This window comes from Miniopterus schreibersii, assembly GCF_964146895.1.
Source record: "Miniopterus schreibersii genome assembly, chromosome: 20".
In the NCBI taxonomy this organism is placed as follows: Eukaryota; Metazoa; Chordata; class Mammalia; order Chiroptera; family Miniopteridae; genus Miniopterus; species Miniopterus schreibersii.
In genome coordinates, this window is record NC_138122.1 from 15,622,858 (window position 1) to 15,649,258 (window position 26,401).

At 42.3% G+C, this 26,401-nt stretch overlaps 1 protein-coding gene across 8 annotated transcripts in view; it reads left to right on the plus strand.

Moving 5' to 3' along the window:
- MORC2 (MORC family CW-type zinc finger 2) overlaps positions 1-26,401 on the plus strand; it is a 39,513-nt gene that overhangs the window by 4,581 nt on the left and 8,531 nt on the right. For all 8 annotated transcript variants that reach the window (XM_081123652.1, XM_081123655.1, XM_081123650.1 and 5 more), the window contains exons 2-20: positions 2,833-2,886; positions 4,700-4,734; positions 10,351-10,419; positions 10,963-11,053; positions 14,246-14,354; positions 17,436-17,595; positions 17,706-17,817; positions 18,342-18,467; positions 19,112-19,191; positions 19,871-19,953; positions 20,500-20,585; positions 22,190-22,330; positions 22,429-22,583; positions 22,699-22,827; positions 23,348-23,453; positions 23,767-23,899; positions 25,000-25,074; positions 25,160-25,540; positions 26,043-26,174. In XM_081123652.1, the coding sequence (XP_080979778.1) occupies positions 2,833-2,886; positions 4,700-4,734; positions 10,351-10,419; positions 10,963-11,053; positions 14,246-14,354; positions 17,436-17,595; positions 17,706-17,817; positions 18,342-18,467; positions 19,112-19,191; positions 19,871-19,953; positions 20,500-20,585; positions 22,190-22,330; positions 22,429-22,583; positions 22,699-22,827; positions 23,348-23,453; positions 23,767-23,899; positions 25,000-25,074; positions 25,160-25,540; positions 26,043-26,174 (2,257 nt within the window). The remainder of the gene's footprint in view (positions 1-2,832; positions 2,887-4,699; positions 4,735-10,350; positions 10,420-10,962; positions 11,054-14,245; positions 14,355-17,435; positions 17,596-17,705; positions 17,818-18,341; positions 18,468-19,111; positions 19,192-19,870; positions 19,954-20,499; positions 20,586-22,189; positions 22,331-22,428; positions 22,584-22,698; positions 22,828-23,347; positions 23,454-23,766; positions 23,900-24,999; positions 25,075-25,159; positions 25,541-26,042; positions 26,175-26,401) is intronic.

A 26,401-nucleotide genomic window follows, 5' to 3' on the forward strand; every position in this document is an offset into this window, starting at 1 on the left:
TTGGATCACATGTAAGGAATTGTTAGGTTGTGAAGAAAAGAATTTCCTTTGATGGGTATTCAAATATTTCTATCTCAGATACTAACTAGAAATGAGTACATCTCTTTGAATATTATTTGAAAAAAGGGAGAACTTATGCAGTTGGTATGCTTTTGGTTCTTACCATTTTAAGAGATATTTTGAACTCTGGCTTTAGTATTTGTTAGTAGGACCCATCATTAATCAATTGGAAGCCTGTAGAAAATTGAGTGTTGTCTCTGAATTTATCAACAGTTGTCACATAAGGCCCTGTTTATGATGTTATAAGTACACATCACAAAAGTATCCTTTAGTTACATTTTAAAGATAAACTGTTAACTTATCTGAAATATGTGTGGAACAGCATGGATAGGTGTGGAATAGCATTCATACATTGTGGAACATGGAAGACCATTTGGAATGTTTTTTAAAAATTCTAAATGTACAAGGCACATTTCTAAACATTGTATATAAAGTAGTGAAAATTTAGCCAGAGACAGTTTGTGCTTGCCCTTTAGAGACCTTGACTATTTAATTCTAAATGGCTCTCATTTCCATATGAAGTTATCAGAAATATGTATTGCTGAGAAGTTGGTATTTCTATTTTTTATTTTTTTGCCCTGATGGCAGAGAGTATCAGAATTTGTTTTTCAGATTATTCATATTCACCATTCTCACTACCAAAGGCCAGATACTTCATTCTTTAACTTAGAGTACAGAAGACTAATTCACTTTGTAAGTTTCTAAGTCAGGAAAATGACTAGTTGAAAGCTTGAGAGCAAATGTTAGATTTATTTTTAACTTACGTTGCCTTCAACAAATCACTTTAATTTTCTAGCTTATTTTTTCTTAAGGGAGTAATCCACAGAATACTTTTTTTGTAATTCAGTTGATAATTTGAAGAATTTAGCCCAGCTGGTGTGACTCAGTTGGTTGAGCATTGTCCCATGCACCAGGAAGGTCACTGGTTCAGTTCCTGGTCAGGGCATATGCCCAGGTTTTAGGCTTGATCCCCAGTAGGGGGTGTGCAGGAGGCAGCTGGTCGATGTTTCTGTCTCATTGATGTTTCTGTCTCATTGATGTTTCTTTCTCTTCCGCTCCCTTCTTCTCTTTGAAATAAATAAAATATTTAAAAATAAAAAGATATTTTGAAGAATTTAATATTCTAAGGACTTAAATATTTTTAATAAATATATGGATGTTGTATACAGGTTTTTCTATTAAAAATGGTTTTTTTCATGTAAAATAATTAAGAATTGGATTTTAGGAAAATTTGAGCTCTGTTTTCTAGTTGAATTGGAGATAAATTTTCTACTTTTTTGTTAAAACTTATTTGATGGTGTTACCTTTGGATTAGCAACATATTCACTGATCTCATGGGAAAAAGTTCTTCCTAAAATTCCCAGAACTGGTAGTTTTTCATTCAAAATTTGCATTTGTAAAAATTCAAATATTTACCTGAGGAGGAGAAATCAGTCTTTCTAGCAGTTCAATTTTGGGTATTTATTTTATAAACAAACATTTTACAATTTGTTTTAAACAATATGGTAAGGGATCAGAGATCCCAGATACTGGTTATTTAATAATGGTATATTTCATTCTGAATTTTTAGAAAATTTCAGTTTATCTATTGGCTGAAACTTTGTATACAAAAAAATTAGCTGGAATAACTTGGTTATTTTTGAAAACTTGATGATAATGCATTATGTGTGTTAATTTTATATTTTCCTTAAAAGTCAAGATTTCTAGGTGGTTCTGGGTGGACACATCATACTTTTATTTCTAATATCTAATGAGGACTATTATGGGAAATTAAGGAGAGCATATGTGGAGGAATAATTGTAAGGATAAATCTTATGCATAAATATCAACTTTATTGAGTTTCGAATAGCATGGCAATTGTGTACTTACCCAACCCAAACTTTGAGCAGCCTCCAAAGAGATAACCCTTCTCTCCTTGAAGTGGTTAACTTTAATAAGGGCCCTAGGAGACCACAGCATGCTCTTGTCCTTCTAGGAGGAATTGTTCAAGAGGGTCTTGCATTCCTTTAATGTAGGGGTGGGGAACGTCTGGCCCTCAAAATCCTTTGGTCTGGCCCTGCCAAGGCAACCGCAGGGAAACTCAAAATTCAATAAATCTAGGAGCTTTTTTCATAGCTAATTTTTAAGTTGATAATTTTGTCTGGCCCACATGTGATGTTATAAATACCCAAATGGCACTTGGCAGAAAAAAGATTCTCCACTTCTGCTTTAATGTAGGGAGTTCTGTTTTTAGCCAGAATAAGAGAAAGTCAAGAAGTGGATTTTTCTATCCTTTCTCCTCCACTTTCAGAAGGAATATTTTTGCTCATAAATTGCGCAACAGCGAATGGCTTTTCTTTCACTAGTAGGTCATACACAGGAATTAGTAAAGCAAAATGCTAACAAGATGTCCATTGAGCATGCTTAGAGATGCAGAAGCAGCTGGTTGAGGCAATGAAAAAGAAATTACAGACATTTTTCTAGGCAGAATATGAGTAAAAAAAACACTACTTTTAGCAATAGTATACATAGGAATATTTTAACACTTCAGAATGGGTTTCTCAACATAGTAAGAATAAACATTTCTGTGTAGATATCAGGACTTAATAGATTAATACTTGAGGCGGATTGGCAAGATATTAATGAAGTTTAAATTTAGTAGTGTAAATTGACAATGCAAATGGTGATTTTAGATTTTTTTCTACAATTTAGTATTTTATAACCTTGGCTCTATTAGGAGACATAGTTCAATTCCACAATTCTTTTGCTGACTCTTAGTGTTTATCATTTCAGAACTACTCATGAATTCTTGTTTGGTGCTCTTGCTGAACTGGTTGATAATGCAAGGTATGTAGTCTTCCTGTGTGCTTGAAAACTTTTTGGGTCATTGTGACCTTTGCTCTCTGAAGACATGGGAGGAAGTCAGTTTTGTAGCAGCTACAACTCACTCCTAAGAGGCCTGTTACCCAAAAGAGTATTTTTAATAGCACATTAGTTGATACTTCCACTGTATTTGACTAACTTTAATTCATTCATTGCTCTGTGTTCCAGCATAAAAAATAATGAACTTAAACCTCCAAAGCTACCTTCCTTTGTGGATGAGAGCAAGATAATTGTAGTGAAACACAGAATTAAGATAGAAATTTAGGAATCAAAATTAATGAGACACAGACAAGCTCTGATTTAATTTGTGCTACCAGGAGAGTATACCATCTAGTGTCTTTAAAATTATACCAGAGTTTTGTGTCTTCCTGAAGTGTATGTTTTATTGTCAGATGACTCCAGTTGAACAAAGCATCGTCAATTGTTAGCAGCTGCGCTTGGAAGAAGTCATTCCTTAACACTGTGTTATACTGAGTTCTTAGTGATGGAAGCCTATAAATGTTACTGTGTAAGACTGAAAAGTTTAAGTTGGTTCAAAGATAAGCAGAAATGCAAATCAAGATTCTGTTTATGTTATGAAAATATTGTTTCAGTCTTGTTTCTGAATGCAAACATAAAATTCAGACATTGGTTATTGACTGGGTATTGATGACTAACAAAGGAAGAAGAGGGTAAGAGTTGACAGTAGAAGTACTTTTAAACAGATCCCCAGCTAATGAGCTTGCTGATAATTTTCTCTGTCTACCTATGTCTATACTATAAACCTATACGATTACTACGTTCATTGTTATTTTTCACTGGACTATTCATAGAAGTGTGCTAGTTAAGTTATTTAACCAAAAATCTCATTTTAAATGTTTCAGCCCTGGCTGACTCATAATTTTTATGTTCTATTTTAAAATGTAGCTTAGTGGAACTATGTTTGAATTTACCACTTGTTAGCTTAGTGATACCATGGTGGCTTGTGGCTGACTGCTTTTTTATATATCATATGGTGAACTGGAGATTCCTGGGAGTTCCTGCTTATACAAACATTTTGCCAATTTCTCTCATATTTGAAAATGTTTTTATGTCTTTGGGAATAGGAACATGTAGAGCTATATGGATTTGAGTGGATTTTTTGTGTGTTTAAAACCAGTGAAATTCTCTGTGCCTCATTTTCCTTGCTTGCAATTGCCAAATTGGGCTAGATTACTTGCAAACCTTTATGGAAGCCTTCATTGATGATTGAACTTGCGTTTTAGCTGATGATAGAGTATAATGGGGTACCTCAACTTCTTAGTGAATCAGTCTGCTGACTGGTGTGTATACCATGAGATTTGATTTTTTCATAGGCTTTGTGGCAGCTTATTGGTTTCCTTTTTTCTCAGTATCTTGGTGAGAAGGAAAAATTGACAAGGTATTGGAACATTTTTTATGATTGTAATAGATTGAGAGAAACACAAATTTGAGTCAATTCTTAGTATCTAAAGGGGAATGTTTTTACTTATCTTCTAGATGTTTTCACTGTGAAATTTGTATTTAAAAATATACTCCCAGCCCTGTTTGTCATGTGATTATTTTAAATAATTTGGAGCTCCAGCGGTGTTTCACAGATATATAAGGAAAAATAGTGTTATCATGTATAAGAAGTATAGCTTTAATGTATGTAGAATGACTGTATGAATTCCTGAAAATAGACTCAAAATAGTATCCATTTCATAATACTGTGCATTTTGATCATTGGTGTTTCAGAGTCTCATTTGGATCATGATATTTTTTTCTTTTAATTTTGTAGAGATGCTGATGCCACCAGAATAGATATTTATGCAGGTAAGATAGACGTCAGTCTTTTCTTCTAATGCCCAGTTCCTTTTAAAGCATTTATTGCTATGCCTAAAAAGAAATGAGTGTGAAGTAACTGGTTTCTGGAATCTGAGGATATGGCACAATTACTCTAGGTCTTAGGTAGAAACAGGGCAGCCCTGGTTAGACATGTAATAAAAACCAAGAATATTGGTGTAAAGAAACTAGCACAGGGTGTCCAGATCTATAGATCTACTGAAATAGCCACCAGGAGATTTATGGGGATGATGGAATAGGGTAGTGGGGAGTGTAATACCAACTACCAGTGGTTATACTAGTTGGAGTTATCAGGTGACCAGGTTTGTAGTACCTGCAGCTAAAGAGAAATCTTGTTGGAGACCAGTTTCTCCTTCAAACGTGGTGAGGACCAGTCCCAACTTTTATGTCAGTTGCATAAAACAGCTGGGTAACTGGGTTGACACTGAGGTTTGCAGAGATGTTCTCAAGAAAGGTGTCAGGTAGGTAGGAGGGCTGCTTTGATACAAATTTAAAGATAACTGAAGGATGTACTGTTTTGCTTATTTAATTGGCTCTGTTGTTTGGCAGTAAGAGCCTCTTTTTTTCCTAGAGGGGATCAACAGTGGAAGAATTCTTAGTCATTATCATTGCCACCACCTCCCTTTTAAAAAAATTGTTTGCTTTCTTCCTGTTCAGTGTTTGTACTAACACTTCTTTTGGGTCATTTGAATGCTAAAAGTCTGGAAGCAGAATAGTGGAAGACAGCTTTTAAATCCAATTGGGATAGCATGATCTGTTTTTCTTTTTCTTTTTTTAAATATATTTTTATTGATTTCAGGAGAGGAAGGAAGAGGGAGAGAGAGAGAAACATCAATGAGAGTCATTGATTGGCTGCCTCCTGCATGCCCCCTGCTGGGGATCGAGCCCAAAACCTGGGCATATGCCCTGACTGGGAATCGAACTGTGATCCTAAAGTCTTCTGAAAGGTTTGATGAGGTAATTTTGAGTAACATTGACTAGCTTCTGAGAAGACTTGAGTGTTTCTGTGGGAATATACAATTATCAAAAAATTCTTCTTCATCGACCCCTGTGATAAATGGGAACAAGCACACAACTAAGAAGTAATTCTTAGAACCTCTAGTGTCATATAATTACAAAGAATCTCTCCAGATATGAATTTCTCATGCCTGATGTATTTTGGAGCAAAGAAAATATTCAGAACAGCTAAGAGTCAGCTATAGTGCTTAAATTCCAAATGCCTTCTGTTTAAAAGGCTCGGCCTAAGTGGTGAAAGTAAGACTCCTTTTATTTTTAGGAGAAACTAACAGGAAAAAGGAGCCCATCAGAAGACTGTTAGAAGATGGTTACTAAACCCTCAGGCCACATGGAGGTGCCAACGTGTATCTTACATCTTAGTGTGCTTTAGTGAGGAGTAATTATAGCTACCTCTGAAAGAAATGGTGGCTATTGTAATCATTGCACAATGGCAAAGCAGAAATGAACCTCTACTCCCAAGTGATATTAAAGGGAAAAATCATCATAGCCAAGTCTATTTGGAAGAAGCTTTTGAAAAAGGATCATCTCTACTCCCTTCTCCCATCTTTGGTTGGTGAATTTCAGCAAGGAAATTTAGTCCTTCACACAGAATTCAGCAGAACAGATGGATTTCAACTTAAATGAACAATGCCCAGTGTGCATTTATTCTGTGCTCAGTGCTACTCCTGTTTTGCTTCAGAAGGAGTCCAGAGAGAATGAGATGGGGGCTTTGCTAAATTCTCATTAGAGAACTTAGTCGCTAATTGGACAGATGATTAGAACAATAAGGCCGTTAAGGATTAAATGATGTGATAGAAGCACTAAGCACTATAGCATTTTGGAAAAAGACATGATTTACTTTAAGATTGAGAGTCTTGGCTGAGGTGTCCTTAACTTCATACTTTTCTACCTCAGTGCCTTATTAACACCTTCAACAGGAGGAATAAAAGCAACCTCATTTTCCAAGTAAAGTAATATAGTGATATCTAATACAGGCATATCTTGCTTTATTGTGCCTCACTTTATTGTGCTCCACAGATGTTGCATTTTTTTTTACAAGTTGAAGGCAAGATTCTCTACTAGCAAAAAGATTATGACTTGCTTTTTTGTGCTGGTTTGGAACTGAACCTGCAGTATCTCCAAGGTGTGCCTAAAGGATAAAGTTTTCGTTAGTACATGGGGGACAGTATTTTTCTATCTCCCTTTTTGAAACTAGATTGATACTGCACTTGGAAATTTCCCCAAACACCAGATATAGTTTGAATTTACCACAAAGTCACATTTTAGAAGATTTGTATTTAAACCTAAGAGGGGTGAGAAAGGAACCAGACTATCAAAGCATAGAGGTGTTCACTTACCCAAAGCATTCCTATTAGATGGGGCCAGACCATAATGTGCCTGTAGAAGCAGACTGTGTTTTTATTGACTTTCTTGGTTAGGGATTGCCACTCTTCAAAAAAAGATCCCTTCTGTGATGCTAAGTCAGTAGTTAATGAATGGAATATTAGTTGGAGCAAGTATAACTGGAACGAATACTGTTCAGATCGTAAAGTACGATGAAGAACTTGAAATTCATTTCATTACAACCTCTACTAAGGACAACAGTATTTTATCATCTCTGACTTTTGACTTAAAGCTCCGTTTTACATCCCTTCTCCCATTTCTTTCTTTTTCCTGTCTTCTCTCCAGTGGAGTTGGTGGAGGGATGTCAGGTTAATTTGGAGAACCAGACTTGGCCATGTTGGGGGAAGTTTAGACGTATAGCCTTTCAAACTGGCTCTGATAATCTTACATAGCTACTACCAGGATCTGAAGCACAACTCAAAGCAGGCAGTTTGAGGTCTCCATATGCTAACCCCCAGCTACTTAGGCTCTCCTCTATGCAGAAGAGCCTAAGTAAAAATCTTTTCCTTAGAGGCTTTAGATATCACTCAATTGACTAATTAAAGTAAATGTCAGGTGTTAGGAATGTATCTCAAACTGGTAGAATGTCTGGGGAGATAGTTTTAAGCAGGAAACCTTGTAGTTCTTGCTCTAGCTCAGTGCTTCTTAGAATGGTTCACCTTTGGATCACCTAGGAGCATGTTAGAAATGCAAATTCTCAGGTACCACCTCAGACCTACACAATCAGACTCTCTAGGGTAGAGCCCAAAATCTTTATTTTAACAAGTTCTTCAGGTGATTCTTATGCATACTACATTTTGCTCTAGCTGATACTTTTCTTAGTCATGTTCTGCTTAAACTTTCCTGCTTACCTGATCTGCTACAGAGTAGAGTCCATTGGACTGTAAGTTCCATGAAGGTAGTGATCACATCTGCATTGTTCACGGCTATTATCTTCATTACAGAGTTGGGCACAAAGGAAGTACTCAGTAAACATTCGTCAAATAAATGATTGGGATAAGTATTGTAGCTAGGTAAAGATGCCATACTGGCCTGACCCGTGAACCTGGAGATCACGGTTTGGTCTCAGGTTGGCATATGCCCGGGTTGCAGGCTCAATCTCCAGTAGGAGGCATGTAGGAGGCAGCCAGTCAGTTCTCTTTCATCATTGATGTTTCTCTCTCTCTCCTTCTCTCTGAAATCAATAAAAACATTTTAAAAAAAGATGTCACACTGCCTGTGTACAAAGTTGAAGAAGTCACTGCTGTGTTGGCTAGTCTCTCTTGGCCCTGAAGTAGTGTTGCACATGACCATGGTTCTAGATACTACTAGCTGCTTACAGGCTGTCGGTCACTGTGTGGCCAAGAGGATTCTCCACAGGTGGATTTCTTACCCTCATAAACCAAATGAAAAAAATCTTAGAAATGATGTCTTTGAAAGGGATCTCAGACCCACTGTTAAGTATCGATTGTGTGTTAAAACAGCCTGCAAGTTCTGTTATAAGAAACACAAGGGCCTAAAAGTAACTACCTAGGTAGCATTCAAGAAATGCCGCCAGTGATCCTTGGGGACTTTTCAAATTCACTTTGCTCGAACTCATTTCTAGGTCCCAAAGCCATCTTCCTGTACAATTTATGGCTGAAGTGTACAGCAAATGGCCCTTGGCTAGATTTAGAACGTTGTTTCCATGATCTGTACCTGACCCAGTTCGAGTCTTCATATGACACTTTGCTTCTTCTAGAATAAACTTTGAAGCCTTTTTGCATATTACTTGCACTTGCTCCTGCTTGCTAGATCTCATTTGGATTCTCTAGACTCCGATAAGAGGTACTACCATAATCTACTGATAGTACTTCCAGGAAGGTCCTTGCTCTTGAACTTTCAAGAAGCACTTGTTAATGTTTCAGCTGAGTTTAGCTTCCTGAACACTGAGTGATACTAAAAAACCTGTGGTTTATAGTACTTCTGAAATAGCATTTTAAATTGCATTTAACTAGTCCATTTAACACAAGGTGGTCATGATTCATTTGAATCTTTAGCCTGAGGGGAGGACACAGAGCATTTTAAACAGATTCCTCAGCTTAGATAGTTGTATAAAGTTGGTGAACTGCAGCTTGGGGGAGACAAAAAAGTCTTCAATTAGGAGCTAGGCTTCAAAGCAGCCCTGGACTTGTTCCTGTAGTACCTCATATAGGCCTTCCATTTACTAGAAGTGCTCTCCTGATTCCAAGGCCTGTGCTGTTCCTCCTTTGTCTTCCTAGTCCTCATTATTGGGTTAAAAGTTTCCTTGGAAACTCTAATATGGGCCTTTTCCCTATTTGAGAATCTCTTCTCCAGTGTCTGTGACATGACCCAGACTACTATGAGCAATCACTTGCCACTGCAAAAGACAGCTGCTAAAAGAAGAGTGTCTTCTATTCACTGGAATGGCAGTCAGTAGCCTGTTGCATTACCTTTCTGTTAGCAAAGAAGCTCAGCCATGGCTGCTCTGTAATTTATCCTCAAAGGACTGTTCTTCCTTGCAGTCAAGCCTATCCTGCTGGGAACCAGGCACTTTCACTGCACCCTGCGCCATCTCACTCCTGGGTTGGGGAGCCATTTCAAGGACCCACAGCAGACAGGATGCGATGGTGAATACGTGTAGCCCAGAAACTGCAGTTAGCCTGGGGATAGTCACATAGAGACTTAGTAATTCATCTTGTAGATAGCAACTTCCTCCACTGTACCCACAGCATGACTGGCTTGATATTTTTTTCTGAACTTAAGGAGGTGCTGTGTTGAATTTGAGCAGTGTTGATAAGGTATAGTATATAGTAGTGGGAGTACTTTAGTGGCTTGAGGTTCACAGCAGAAAGTAGAGGGAAATAATCCAGGTAGAGATGGGCAGAGGGATGATTGAGGTATGTGTGAAATACATGTCTATTCAGTGGTCCTGGGTATGGTTAGATGCTGGGCCAGGTTTTCCTTGTTGTCCGTATCGAGTCTCTCAAGCTTTGTCATGAACTGGAAAGAATTGGAGAAGAATTGGGAATTTCTACTCCCAAGGGCCCTTTCATTTTAACTTATACTAACTAGGTGTGTTACAAGGAGAAGCTAGTTTTGACCTGACCTTTTTGGGCTAACATTCACATCGATCCCCCTTCTTATCATACCCATGTTTCCACTCTCTGGAGGGTAACCACCCAGTAATCGCGGCCTCTTTTACAGAAAGGCGAGAGGATCTTCGAGGAGGATTTATGCTTTGCTTTTTGGATGATGGAGCAGGAATGGATCCAAGTAAGTGATGAGATGATTGCTTCTTTTGAGGAGAATGTAACCTTTTTTATAAAATACTTACTATGTTAACTTGTGTTTTTGTTGCCTCACTTTTGTGACTTGAAGATCCACTGGGGGAGAGAGGAGTCTGTTGTAACATCTCAGGCATAATTCCACTAATGGATTTGCCTGGTCTTGTCCTAGCATGGGAGATAGCATCTGAATGACAACCTGAAGTCAGTCAGATTACTTGTCTCTTGACGTTATATTTATCAGCTTGTACGACATCTTAGAGCCAGACTACAGGACCCGTCCCCCTCCTGCCCCCCAAGCCTTATTATCATGTTTGGGTAACAAAACAAGGTCATAGTGATGGCTAAACTTAAACTGACAGGCCAATCAGGTGTTGTGTCTAATTGCCTCATGGTTGTGAATTTCCTTGGACAGAGGTTTTCAGTAGACACATGGCCCTGCTTGGGGTTAGCAAGGCTCAGACCTTTGATTTTTGAGGAGCCTGGGAAAGAAATGCAGACTTTTCGCTTTCTCTTATGTCTTCCACTTCAGGCGATGCTGCCAGTGTGATCCAGTTTGGGAAGTCAGCCAAACGAACGCCTGAGTCCACCCAGATTGGGCAGTATGGCAATGGGTTAAAATCGTAAGTATCCTAGAAGCCTGTCACAGGACTCAAAACAAATTTAAGCAATGCTCTCCTGCTTCTGTCCCATGCAAACTTGCCTCTTTCTTGTCTCCATCACTAACTCTGTAACAAGGAAAGTCAGAAGGGAGTGGTTTGGGGACTTCTATTTTTCAGGCTAGTGTACTTCACAAATCAAAGGTATGGATGTCCAAAACCATTTGGGGTGGGTGAAGGTGTAGGTTTCTGTTGGCAAATTGCCCTGGTACTGCACCTCTATTCCTGTTGAAAATTTGTATTTTACCCTATAGTTGAGGTATTGAGTGGTAATTTTGTGATTGGGATGTATCAGATATGGAGGAGGTTGCTTCAGGGCGCAGCAGTATTCCCTGAGTATCTACCACATGTCATGCTTTTGTTCTAGGCACTGGGGATTGAGTCAGAGAGACCCAAATCTCCCTCCTGGTGGACATGGTCTCCACTCACATGCCCTGCTAGTCCTGTAGCAGGGACCTACCTAATGTCTTCAAATCCCTTGGGACTTCTTTCTCAGCCCTTGGTTCCCACTTGTTTGGTGTTAGGAATGTGTTGTTCTGGTTTTGAGTGAAGCCCCAAGAGAAAGGTTTCTATTTCTGAAATGCTCACTTCCAGCTGTACATACCTTTGGATGGAATAAGACTTAGTGGAATTGGAGCGTGTACAAATGGAATTCTGAGTCACGTTTCCAGTCTTGCTGTGGAAACGTGTTATTTTGTTTGAGAGAGTGTGGTGGTTTAGCCAGTCAACAGCATTAGTTTTCCCTCACATGCATTGTGCTTTGGGTATGTGGGGAAGAAAGAAAGTGCTTCCAAAGACATCAGGGACCTGGTACCTAGACTTTTTGTTTCTTGGGTCAGGAACCAAATGGTAATAATAGGTACTTACCACATGCCAGACACTGTGCTAAAAACTTAAATGATCTTGTTTAATCCTCACTATGGTCCTATGAGGTGTCAGTACTATTATTTTCATTTTCAGATGAGGAAATTGAGGTTTATAGGGGTGAAATGATTTGTCCAAAAGTGTAAAAATGCCCAAATGTAGAGCAGAGATACAAACCAGGTCTTTCTGACTGCAAAGTGTGTCCATCTCACTTGTCAGACAAACTGAAGTTCAAATCTTACCTCACTTAATTACTTCTTTGAGCCTCAGCTTCCTCCTTTATGAATCAGGATTATAATACATGCTGAGTAGGTTAAAGATTAAATGCTGTGAGAGCCCTAGGTAGGTTCTAGCTTTTTAAATTTCTCCTTTTTTAATCTTTCCATGTCAGATTCCTGGCCTGAATCAGTGGGTGTGGGGTAGGGCCTAGGAATCTCTCTTTTTCACAGGTTCCCTAGTTGATTCTGGTGTGGGTGATCTAAGTCCTCAATAACTGAGGTCTCGAGTCAGTGTGATGGTAAATGAAATCCTGACTTCCTCTCTGGATTATAGGCCAGGTTTCTCCTACCTGGTTTATCAGTTCTCTGGCCTCAGGTAAACTGTTTTACCTCTCTGAATATCTACTTCCTAATCTAGAAAATAGGATTCTAATTTCTGACATTATCCCTTACAGATCAAGTTTTAGGAGCAAATGAAATAAGACTCTGAAAGCACTTAGAAGACTGGGAAGGAAAGTGTACAGAAGTTGAGGGTTTTGTCATTAGCATATTTTTAGTAGAAAAACTGTAAAGGACCCATTGAAATGGAGCCATCTAGTGTTCAGAGTGAATTAATTTTGAAACCAATTCAGAAGTTGAAAAAGTTTTAAGAGGGAGTAGTTTGTGGTGAGAATAGGGCTGAGAAACAGGGACGCTAAGAAAGGTGTTATTTTGAGATTGTTGCTATTCAGCCTCCAAAGTCAGGTTCAAAGACAGTGGGAAGAAAGAGGCACAAATGGGAGTTTTTGCTAAGTTAAGGCAAGAGTAAGTTTTGACAGAAGGCAAGATAGTGTGTCTCATTTTGCCATCCAAAAGCTTTAGAGAAGAAGGAGGACTGTGAAATTGTCAGGAGAAGGAGCATTGCCAGAACCTTGGGAACTGGAAGAGGAGAAACAACTTGGCAGCCCCCAGGGTGTCTCTGGATAGTTTCCTGGGAGTTTTCCTGAGGATTTGGGAAAATGAGACATGGCATTCATTTGTGTATTTGGCACACCAGTCTAGTTTGTGTTTGTACATAGATGAGAGTAATAAGGCGTCTTACTGCCATCACCTCCTAGTGTATGATGAGGACTAATGAGATAATAGCCGTAACGCCCCAGAAGCTGCTCAGAAGAAAGCTAAACAGCCCCATTGTTCAGTGGGCAGTGCTCCCACTGGTGCTCATGCTTCTGCTGGGCAACTGTTCCATGTTTCCTGGAAAGGCCTATCCTGGCCTGTTTCTTAGATGGTTTAACTTCGCCAGACAGGAAGGAAGCAGTTGATTCCTCAAGACACGTTTCCCAGGAACTAGTTACATCCAGAAGCAGGGACCTGCCTATGTCATAATGAGCTTGAGGTGGCAAAACAATTCTGAGACTAAAGATAGCTGTAGTTACAGGACCTAAGCCAATTATAGGCCTCCTCGAAAACTGTGATCAAGAATTATATTTTATATGGTTAGCCTTAGGATCGTACTGTTATTTTTTTGAGGACTTGTGAGCATAGGTAGTGGGCTGTTCCCTTGATGGTGCTGCCATTTGATTAGTGGATGGGAGGGGAGTTTGTGTCAGTGAAGGAAGGACAGGATGGGAATTGGTTGTGGTTAGCATGGAAGATGATGTGTTAAAAGTATCAGTTACTAGAATGAAATCTGGAGGGTATAGCAGCCCTTGTGTGGCTGGGATAAACCTGGAGCATGGGCAGCAGGGTTACATTGCGGCAACAGCCTGGGGTGAGACTAACCAGGGGCTGATGATTAACAGTGATTAACAGTGATGATTAACACCCTTCTAGGGTGGCGAGAGAGCCCTGCATGGCGAGTAGTGTGGTCGAGAAGGTTATAACAAAAGACAGGCCAATGGAAGAGCAGAGGGAGGTGTGTCAGGTGGGAGGAGTGGGGACGAGAGCTGTGGAACTCAGCTTAGGGTTCTGAGACCTTAGGAAGGTCTTTAGGAGAGTCCTTCAAAGGCAGTTCAATCATGAAGGTAGAGTTGCTCCTTTTTCAGATGAGCTGTTGAATCCTTGGGAAAATGACCCGTTTCTGCTTCCCTTTCAGGGGCTCAATGCGCATTGGGAAGGATTTTATCCTCTTCACCAAGAAGGATGACACCATGACCTGCCTCTTCCTGTCTCGCACCTTTCATGAGGAGGAAGGCATTGATGAAGTAGGTCCCATCCTTGTGGTTCAAGTCACCATTCCACATTTCCTGGGTCTGCCCAGGCTGTTTTCATATTTGCAATGCTGGGCTCATTGGGGTTACAAGATTACGCCCATGCCCCTGTAATTGGGTTAGCTGGTTGAGTGAATTGGTTGAGGGGTTAAGGCAGATATCTTAATGTGAGAGGAAGTAAGGTCTCAAAGCGTCAAGCCATCAAGTAGCAGGAACCAAGATTTGGATATGCAACTCCCCAGATCTGCAACTTGAATTCAATCTTGGCGGGATGTCAGTATGGAAAGTTGTTTTATTAGGGGGAGTTTTTGGGGCTTCCATGACTATGGGTGGAAACCACAGCTGGGAATAATAGGAACAGCATTGTCTTTCCCATATAGTGTTGATTTTGTGGACTGTGCTATGAGCACATTTTTCTTTTGAGGAAATATGTTGCTCTAATCCTCTATGTCAGAAGCTACAAGTCAGATACCTATAGGGCCTGAGTAGGTAGTAAAGCCGATGAACATACGGAAAAGATCAGTGTATGTCCTTTGCTAAATGACAGCTGACACTCAGCCTCAGCTAATTATTGCTATGCTGTAAGGAAGGCCTATTGAATCTATTATAAAAATAGTCTGTTCAAGGCCCTGAGGGCGTGTAAGGGCTGTGAGAAGGAAGTTGGCAGAGGGGCCATCTGAAGAAAGGTGGTGGCCTCTGAAAGACCAGGTAGGGCCAGGTCAGGCTCGACCTCAGGGCTTTGGTGAGTATGTGGGACTTCATTAAAAGCAAATGTTAAAGGGAATTTAAGGAAGGGCATGGAAACATCAGGTTCGTGGTTTTTGTGTGTGCTTTTAAGATCAGTTTGGTTATTGTGTAGTGATTGGACTGGAAAGATTGGGGTGTTGGAGTGAAACAGGTAAAAGGCCCTGACTGTGTGTAACCTGAAGGGACTCACAGCAGGGAGGTGAGAGAAATAGGAGGAATCTTCATCTCTTTAGCATGTGGACCCACAGATTTGGTGTTTGATCAGTGGAGAGAGGAAAGGGGAAAGAGGGGTCATGGATGACTCAGGTTCTGGTATGGCAGTTGGCCAAGGTATGCTATGTGGAGCAGGGGAAGAATGGGAGAGGGGCCAGCTTGGAGGGGAAGAGTGTTTTGTCTTGGACACTCGAAGTTAAGTCTGGGTCTGGAGCTTGGGGGAGGCCTGGCTCCAGGATTCTTGGTAGCAGATGAGCTCAACTAAAGGAACTTGTGTAGTGAGAAGAGGACCTGGGATCTTAAGCATGCCGACATTTAAAGGCTGGGAAGAGGAGAAAGCATCAGAGGAGACAGGAGTGGCCAAAATGGTAGGAGGAAAACCAGGACAGTGGTTACATTGAAACTAAAGGAGAAGTGTTTGGATGGCAGGGATGGATGCCAATGGAAATGAATGAATGCCCACAGTTTAAATAATGTCATTGTCACCTGGGACTGCTGTGAAGAATGGGAGGTGCAGAGTGAGGTACAAATTCACAGAACACAAATGGAACTAAATTCCGTGGTGAAAAAGCTAGGTTGAAACTTTTTCCTTACTTGGTGCTAGAAGGTCACTGTTTGGATTGTTACTGAAATGCAAACTCAGCCAAGATTTCAAAATAAACATATTTGGCTGGGTAGGAATGTGTCCAAACCAGTCCTAAGGTTGGATACTATAGGCATGTAGCTTCTTAGAAACCAGCAGAATGTCTTAGAACTCTTAACAGTTTATCACCCTGACACTTATTAAAATACAGAGTTCTTTTTTCCTCATGGTGGGCCATCTGATTTGAACTTCTGAGGGAATCCCAGCAGTCACCCATCCACAGGGCTCCCTGAGAAGCTGTCTGGGAAAGGGGAGAAGCACATTGATGCCTCTGGGGAAGTGACATTTGAGGTAGGCTTTTTTTGGTTTTGTTTTTTAATCCTCACCTGAGGATATTTTTTCCGTTGCTTTTCAGAGAGAGTGTGGAAGGGAGAGAAAGAGAAACATTGATGTGAAAAAGACCACATTGATTGGTTGCCTCCCACATGCACCCCAACTGAGACTAGGGAGGGAGTCTGCAACCATGTTACATGCCCTTGGCCAGAATCGAACCCAGGAGGGACCCTTTATTCTGCAGGCTGAGGCTCTAACCACTGAGCAGAACTGGCTAGGGCTTGAGGTAGGATTTTTAAAGAAAAAGTAGGATTTTTTCCCCCCAGCTTTATTGAGGCATAATTGACAAGGGTAGGATTTTCTAAAACATTACTTAGACGTAAGAGTAAATTTCATATGTAAGGAAGAGTATATTAAAATATATGTACACTTTAGAAAATAATTGTAAAGAAAACACCCATGTAGCCACCATCATAGACTGATGCTAGAAGTCCCCAGTGTACTTTCACCAATCAGGTTGCTTATTGCACCTCTGAAGGAACTACCTTCAGGTGACTTTGTGATGATTATTGTTTTTCTTTATAATTTTGTCACCTATGTATGCATTCTTGAGTAGTTTAGTTTTGTGTATTTATGTAAATGGACTCATCATAGGTTTTTAAAATTTTGTTTCTATTATGTAACATTGTGAGATTCACCCATGTTGACGCTAGTAGCTGTTTGTTCATTTTCATTACTGCATAATATTCCCTATAAATATGCTAGTTTAATTTATCTACTGTCTAGTGACTGTTTTGCTGTTCTTACATGTTTGCTGGTACATATGAACAGAAGTTTTTCCTAGGGTATATACCTGGGAGTGGAATTGCTGGATTGTAAGTTATGTTTATGTGTATTTTCAGCTTCACTAAATAATTGCAAATATACTTTCCTTAGTGGAAAGAGTAGAATTATTACCAAACTAGGAAAATGGCCAGAAACATCTCAAGCAGGGAGCTGCCTTGGCAGAGGCCCCCAGGGCATAACCCAGCATATCCCAGAGGACCTAGTGATGTGAGGCTGAATCTTGGGAAGGGGCAGAAGCCACAGAGCTTCTGGTGCCAGGCTGTGGAGCTTGGGCCTCACGTCTGGGACCTTGTGGGGAGGGATAAAATAAATGCATATTTTAGGGGAAGTGTCCGCCTGTGCTTACTCCAAAGGTGATAGTCCCATTGCCCACCTGGAATGCTCGGACCCGGGACCCTATCACAGACAACTTGGAAAAATTCTCTATAGAGACAGAGCTGATCTATAAGTATTCTCCCTTCCGCAATGAGGAAGAAGTGATGACTCAGTTCATGAAGATTCCTGGACACAGTGGTAAGTAGGCTTTGAGGCTGCATCGCCTGGGATTTGTAACTCCAGAGCCACAAGTGCTGTGGGAATGGCCTGGGGGTGCCTGGCAGAAAGAAGGGATTTCTGTTCCCTAGGAACACTGGTGATCATCTTCAATCTCAAACTCATGGATAACGGAGAGCCAGAGCTAGACATAATCTCAAATCCAAGAGATATCCAGATGGCAGAGACTTCCCCAGAGGGCACGTGAGTGTGGCTGGGAAGGGAGGGAAGCCCTGGAACTGGTATCTATTCTCTTAGTTGGGAAAAACTCAGAAAGTGACTTTAGGGAGAGAAGAGAGCTCATTCCCTGGATTTCCCAGTATTAGAGTTCATGAAGCTGAGAATTCCACAAGAGCTTGCCACAAGGCAGAGGGGATGAATAGGCCAGCAGATCCTCAGCTAAGTCAAAAGAAAAGATTAATGATCTCTTGCTCTAACTCCTTGATTTGACCAAAAAAACTCAGGCCTTAGAGAGGGGAGAAGAATTGCTGGGTTCATGGTGGGCAGTGGTTGAGCCAGCTCACGTGTCTGTGGGGTGCCTGTGCTGGGGGTGTGAGAGACGGCAGGGTGTGGTGCCAACACTGAGGAAGTACACTTTCAGGGTGGTAGGAGAAGCGGAGATGTGAAATAGAAAGGTGGAGGGCCTGCAGAGAGGCTGTCCTCCTGTACCCTTGGTGAGGCTGGTTGTGGGGCAGGTGACAGCACTCCTTTGTTCCTGTCACTTCCAGGAAGCCAGAGCGGCGCTCATTCCGTGCTTATGCTGCCGTGCTCTATATTGATCCCCGAATGAGAATCTTCATCCACGGGCACAAGGTGCAGACCAAGAGGCTCTCCTGCTGCCTGTATAAACCCAGGTAGGGACTTGCCCACCCTGGACTGCTGTTTGCCTTGGGCCAAGGATAGGGCCTGGCCATGCTTCTCTAGGGCATTTTTGGAGTGATGCTAGACAAGAGGTTCTGACAGTGTTGACCGTGTTAGGGCCTTTAAGCTGCCTTTGACTTACTGTGGGTCCAGAGGGAGGGACCGAGGTGGTCAGTGGGCTGTAGAGATTGGCTGGCAAAGCTCATTGAATGTGAGTGCCCTCTGTGACGTGGAGGGTGCCCTGCCTGGCACAGTGAGCTGTCAGAGCCTCTCAGCTTCAGGGCCAAGGGGCCTTTAGACACTAAACGGGAGAAAAGCAGACCCTGGCTGATTACTGAGGTTTGTTTATGCTGTGGGATTAATGACACTGTGAATGGAAGGAGGGAGTTGCCTGGGATTGCTAAGAGTTTTTGCTAGTGAGTAATGAGGTTGCTTATCAAACTGCATCTGGAGGCAAGGGGCAAGTAGAGTAAGGAATTGAGTCTTTTTACGAAATAAGCTTGGCTCTGACTCACCATGAGGGGCCAGGACTGTGCATCTTGGGAGGAGGCAGGAAGTCAGGGTGCTGCCTGAGCTGCTCGGGTTGCCACCCTTCCCCCTACTGCTTGGTCCTTAGGCTGCCTTTTCCTCTATTCAGGATGTACAAGTACACATCAAGTCGTTTCAAGACACGGGCGGAGCAGGAAGTGAAGAAAGCTGAGCATGTAGCACGGATTGGTAATGTTCCCCCTGTGCAGGATGGGTTAGGTGGGAGTTGCCAGGGGGATACAGCTTATTGCCAAAGCAAGATCTAGGAAAAAGCTCCATCCAACACTCTAGGGCAGTTCCTCCTGTCCCCTTCCCGTGCTGGCCAATCCTCTTCGCAGTATTTTTCCCTAGACTCTTTCTCTTCAACAGTCATTTGTAGGGACTTAATCTAAAACAATATCAACTTCTGTGCTTGCCTAGAGTGAAGAATCGCATATTGTCCTCTGGCCCAAATTTTTGTGAAATTGGTTTTTATAACTCCAGGGCAAAAATCTCAAGGTCTGTCAGGATAACGGCTTCTTGACTTCTTAATGGAGAGAGATTGGCTGAGGACTTTGATAACTTCTAGCTTCTGCTGAGGGTGTAACTTGTGGCAGTTTTTTATAAATAGTGCCACTTTCCTTGGGTCCTCCTTGATTTTCCTTTTTGAACTGACTGTGCAATCCAAGCAGGGCAGTTGCTCACCAACTCACCTATTCCCTGACAGTGTACACACACACACACACACACACACTCTCTCTCTCTCTCTCTCTCTCTCTCTCTCTTTCTCTTTCTCTTGTCCAGTAGGGACTGCACTGTGGGATCCAAGAGGGATTACTAAGAGTTTTGAACCTTTGAATTCCTTATCATGGTTTCTTCTGGGTTTCAGCTGAAGATAAGGCCCGGGAGGCGGAGAGCAAAGCTCGGACATTAGAACTACGCTTAGGTGGAGATCTCACACGGGACTCCAGGGTAAGGCTCCAGACCTGTGCAGCTGTTCTTCAGAATTTCTGCCTGTAGGATCCCAGAGCTGGCCTGGCTCAGCCCCAAGATAATCAAGAAACCCTTGCCCTAAAGCTGAAAAATGGGATGTTTCCATAATCACTATTGAACACACTATATGGCAGAATCTTGGCTAATCATTTTAACATCCCAATAACCATAATGAGGTATGGACACTGTTAGTTTCCTCAGTTTATAGAAAGAGAAATTGAAATGAAAAGCATTACTTGCCCCGGGTCACACAGTGGTCAGGATCAGAGCAGTTCTCTGACCCTCCCAATCTGACACACACCTCTGTAGACTTGTTTCAGTTGGGGGTGTTTCCTTTGTGTCAGTAAGTCTAGTCAAGTGAAACACAGGTTTTGAGTTTGTCCACATTTTCTGTGGAAAAGAAATCTCTAGGTGTGTCTTTGCATCCGTGTGATTTAAAGTACGAAGTTTTAAATGTGTTATAATATTCCCTGCTGTGGCCCAGAGTACCTCCTCCCCTCACTGGATGCTGACATTTGTTTCCAGGTGATGTTGAGGCAGGTCCAGAACACAGCCATTACCCTGCGTAGAGAAGCTGATGTCAAGAAGCGGATCAAGGATGCCAAGCAGCGGTGAGTGCCAGGGCTGGCCTTTGATCCTTTGAAATTATGGGGCTTTTCACCCTAGCTAGTTTTGCTCAGTGGTTAGAGCATCAGCCTGTGGACTGAAGGGCCCTGGGTTCGATTCCAGCCAAGGGCATGTACCTAGGTTTCGGGCTTGATTCCCTGCCCCAGTTGGGGTGAGTGTGGGAGGCAACCAAATGATGTATCTCTCACAAATGGATGTTTCTCTCTCTCGCTCTCCCCTTTTCTCTCTCAAAAAGCAATGGAAAAAATATCCTCAGGTGAGGATTAAAAAAAATAAAAATTATGGAGCTTTTGTACTGATTGTTGACAAAGAGCTTGAGGAATCCCTCCCAACCCTGCAAGCTTGCCATTCTGTCACAAAGATTGCTTTGAGAAAGCCATTAATATTGTAATTCCAAATGCTGGTCAAATGTCTGCTGTAGGAGAACAAGTTTTTCCTAGCTCAGTTCTTTCTTGAGCTAGGAAACGGCAGCGCAGTGCCAACACCTTGAACACCAAACCTTTCTCACTGGCACCTACCTGTCTGTATATTTGTCTGTGTCTCTCTCCTCCCTTCTCTTTCCCCCTTCCCCATCTCTCACCCTTTCCCTTTTATTTCCCTTTCCCATTCCCTCTCTTCCTTTTTTCTTTTCATTTAAAGAATATATAAAATGCTAATTGTATAAAACTTGCAAATCTAGAACATTTAAAAAAAAAATTTAAATGTACCTTTACTTTTACTACCTGGTGATACCTCCTCTTAATTTTTTTAATCCCTGGTTACAGTTGTGGAATAATGCTGTATTTGAGTTTTGGACCTTTTTCATCTTGAATGGGCATTTGTTCTGGCTCATTAAATTATCTCCGTGTCCCACTTCTATGTCTGGAGTCTCTCTGGGCTCTGTGCCTTGCATTTCTGGCTTGTTTCTTGGCCGCCTTGTCGTAGACATAGGTGTCAGGTTTCTTCCATCTGAGTCAGTCCACTGCTTATCCATCTGCTCTACAGCTTCCATGATATTGACATCACAGGATGCTCTTTTCTGTCATATACATATACATATTCATTGTGAATTTTTGCCTTTTCAAAATTATTACTTTCATATTAGTAGAGTAGGTATGCAGAAAACCCTGTGTTTATTTACTATGTAACAGCAGCTTCACAGTATCCCATTCGTACCTAAATTCAACTCTTGTTACCAAAGGCCAGTCTTATGCTTTTAATAAGGGATGGTTAGAGTCACTGCACAGTGTCTGTCCCTATCAAGTCTAACACATCGAATGAAAATACAAAACTTTTTGCTAAACATGTCTCAAGTTTAAGCTTAACAAATCTTTTTTTAATATATCTTTATTGACTTCAGAGAGAGGAAGGGAGAGGGAGAGGGAGAAACATCAATGATGAGTCATTGATCGGCTGCCTCCTGCACGCCCCCTGCTGGGGATTGAGCCTGCAACCTGGGCATATGCCCTGACTGGGAATCGGACCGCAATCTTTTGGATTCTAGGTCAATGCTCAGCGGCTGAGCCACGCCTGGCCGGGCAAGCTTAACAAATTTTAAACACCATGGTATTTGGGTTGGTCTACTAGAATTTATTTTTTGTTTTCTCAGAGCACTTAAAGAACCTAAGGAACTGAATTTTGTTTTTGGGGTCAACATTGAACACCGAGATCTGGACGGCATGTTCATCTACAACTGTAGCCGCCTGATCAAGATGTACGAGAAAGTGGGCCCACAGCTGGAAGGGGGCATGTGAGTACTGCCCCAAGGAGAGCTTCCTAGCCCAAGGCAGTTGGTGGGAGGATTTTGGCCAGTGGGGTGACATAGCTGGGTCTTCTTTCTCCCTGCAGGGCATGTGGTGGGGTTGTTGGAGTCGTTGATGTTCCCTACCTGGTCCTGGAGCCTACACACAACAAGCAGGACTTTGCTGATGCCAAGGAGTATCGGCACCTGCTGCGGGCCATGGGGGAACACCTGGCACAGTACTGGAAGGACATTGCCATTGGTAATGCTGTTTCTCTTCACCACCAGCCTCAGGGTACTCGCAGTGCCTGAGGGGGTGAAATTAGGAAGAGGGAGAGGATGCCTCTTAGTGAGACATGTGGGTGTTTATCTTCCAGCCCAGCGGGGAATCATCAAGTTCTGGGATGAATTTGGCTACCTCTCTGCCAACTGGAACCATCCCCCATCCAGTGATCTGCGTTACAAACGCCGGAGGTCTATGGAAATTCCAACCACCATCCAGTGTGGTAAGTCAGTGGTCAAAACCTCCTCCTGATTCCTTCCTATCATAGTCCATGACCCACTGTCTCCATCCTGGCCTTCTCACTGGACTGATATCCATGGACTTAGAGCCCCACTAGGAATATGAGTCTGTTCAGTGATAGCTCTGGGAGCTCAGTCGTAGGGCTGTGCTGAGTTCCACCTGTCCCTCCTGATTGAAGCAAAAGGTCATCTAATATGCCAGGCTTCACTTGGTTTGGTATCACATTGTTAATAGTGTGAGTGATGACTGAGCTAAGATTCTGCTGGAGGAGGGAGAGGGGCTGGGGGCGTTGAGAGTCCATGATACAAAGTTTCCATCCTTGCTGGTATTGCTGTCTCTGAGAAGAATTACTGTTCTGTAAGAAAGGCACAGTTGGAGCCAATGTGAAGCTCTTTGAATTGGAAGCCAGGGTCATCTTTGCCTTGAGCCAGGCTGGGAGGAGCCTGACTATAGCTATTATTGGTAGGCATGGCTGACTTTGGGGGGTGATTTCTGTGTCACAGATTTGTGTCTGAAGTGGCGGACCCTCCCCTTCCAGCTGAATTCTGTGGAAAAAGATTATCCTGACACCTGGGTTTGCTCCATGAACCCTGATCCTGAGCAGGATCGGTGAGCACTCTTCTCTAACTAGATTGTGGCTATCTGTGCCCTCCCACCATGTTTTTTTTTCACTCTTTGGGTAAATATCTCGCTCTGCTTCTTGAGGTCAGTGCTCACATCTTTACATCTGTCTTGCTGCACATAATAAGTGTCTGGAAATAAGAATTTATGTGTGTCCTGCAGTAAGTATTAATTCCGTGCACTTGGGAATTCTGAGGTTGTTGCTCTGATGAAAGACAGAGTGAGTTGGCTGAGGAGGAAGGGCCCTGCCCTATCTGGAGCCTTGTTTTCCCATGACCTCCTTAGCACCTTCTCTGTACAGGTGTGAGGCTTCTGAGCAAAAGCAGAAGGTTCCCCTGGGTACATTCAAAAAGGACCTGAAAACACAGGAAGAGAAGCAGAAGCAGCTGACAGAGAAAATTCGCCAACAGCAGGAAAAGCTGGAGGCCCTGCAGGTGTGTGGTCGTGGGCAGTGGACAGAGCAAGGCTGTGTCGTGTCTGTCCGAGATGGGAAAGGAACTTAGTGGCTCCCCTGTTCCCACATGCTCAGTTTCACTTTCCACTCAACCATGAGTACTGCCAAAGCTTTCCAACTCCAGTCTCCAGGCACACTGGTTTTCAAGTGTGCCCTGATTGTTCTTTTAAAGAGACAGACTACTTTGTTTATGTATTACAAAGTGGTCCAATTAACTTACGAATGTTTTAAAACTCCAGAAAATACTTTATCTTAGAGGTAACCCCCATTAATTACATATCCTTCCAGCTTTTTTAACTTGCCTGCATATACCTAAATATGTATATATTTTTTAATAGAAATATGGAAATCATGAAGTGTCATGATGTATACACATACATATTTTTAGTGCATAATTAAATTCTATGGCTTTTAAAAACTATTTCCTAGTTACCTTCCAGAAGATCTATTAATTTTTGTTTTTTACCAGTAGTACATTGATTTTTAAATATTTCTGCAAATTTGATTGGCATAGGTATACATTTTATAATTTGAATTTTGTTTATATTTTTAAAATTGGAGAGTTTTTCCATGTGTTTATGTTTCTTTTAGAACTGCTTATTCTCTCATATTTCTGTTGCTGCCCCCCCCCCCCCCGATTTGTCAGGGTTTCTTAGATATATTTGTGGTATCAGCTCTTTATTGTATGTATTTCAAAAGTGTTTTTGCTCTTTGGCTTCTGTGTCTATGCAGATGCTCTCACTAACTCAGACATCTTATGCATGCCTCCCTGTTTGGTGAATCCCATCTGTCCTTTCTTAGTCTCATTCATCAGGCCTTTCCCACCTTTTTTTGGCTGCTTTTATGGGAATTTAGTCTAGTCTCTCAGTTGTTGGATTAATCATATAGAATCCTGAAAGTTGCTGATGGTTTAGTGTCTGTGTATTTTTTGTCTTCCCAGTGAGAATGGGAGGTTCCTAATAGTAGAACTGTGGCCCAGGTTCTCTTATTTGCCCACTGTCCTAGACAGTGGGGATCCAAAGAGTTTGCCTGAATGTACCAAGATAGGCAAACAACCTCATCGTCGTGTTTACCCTGCAGAAAACCACACCCATCCGCTCCCAAGCTGACCTGAAGAAATTGCCTTTAGAAGTAACCACTAGACCTTCCATTGAGGTAAAGCCCAGGGGCAGGAGAGGGACTTTCCCCTAGATTTCTTGTGCTAGGATAAGTGTTTTCACTCTCTCTGGGCCTCTTTTAGGAACCTGCACGAAGACCTCAGCGACCTCGGTCACCTCCTTTACCTGCTGTGATCAAGAATGCCCCGAGCAGACCCCCTTCCCTACAAGCTCCTAGGTCAGCCAGCCAGCCCAGAAAGGCTCCTGTCATCAGCAGCACCCCAAAGCCACCTGCCCTGGCAGCCCGGGAGGAGGCCTGTACATCCAGGCTTCTCCAGCCACCTGAGACACCCCGAAAGCCTACTAATACTGCAGTCAAGACTGTGCCTCGGCCCACCCCTCTGGTGCAGCCGCTGTCACCATCTCTACTGCCCAACTCCAAGAGCCCTCGGGAGGCCCCTGCCCCCAGAGCCATCAAGATTCCAGTGGTCAAGAAGCCAGAGCCACCTAGTAAACTTCCCCTGGTGAGATGCTTTTCCTCCTCCAGCCCCCCTCAGTGGTACAGGAGTGGAATTGGGCAGTGCCTTGATAGTTGAAGGGACTTGGTCAGGGGCACAGAGCAGTTTGGTTCTTTATCAAGGGAGCTTTTTACTGCTCCCTCTGAGTTTTGGTCTGCTATAAACTTGAATTGCCTCCACTGGCTTCTCATGCTGTGGGCATAGGTTGGTGGTCTGGTGACAGACAGTCTTGCTGAGCTGCAGTAGTGTGTCTCAGGGAGGTCACAGCTGGTTGGCCAGGCAGGCCAAGTGTCAAGTAAACTAAGAGACTTCCCCTGTGACAGCTTTCAGCAAAGGTCCTCGTGGGCACAGGGGCCAGGATTGCTGTGTATCAAGTAATGTCAGGGTGTGCTTTGCCCTGGGGACTGAGAAGCATACAAGCTTCTGTCTGAAGCTCCTTTAGGCCAGATAGAATCTTCCTGCACCTCAAGGGCTGACATGGCTCCTTATATTCCCTCTCTTGCTCTAGGTCACTCCTGGTCGGAAGCGGACTCTTGAGGTCTCTGATGAGGAAGAAGCTGAGGAAGAGGCTGAGAGGAGGAAGGAAAGACCCAAGCGGGGCAAAATTGCTGTGAAGGAAGAAAAGAAGGACTTGAATGAGGTAAAGGTGAAGTTCTTGGCAGTCTGTGTCAGCTCCGTTTGTGCTCTGATGTGAGCCTTCCAGAGCTAGGGTCACGAAGATGACAGGAAACATGGTGCCAGGTAGGATCCTAAGAGACTGAGTCACAGGTCTGAGGTCACATTGATGCAGATCAGGGAAGCTTAAAACCCTTGCTTTCTGTGTCCATGACATTCTGTCCCTTGCCTGCTATCTTACTTATAAAGGTG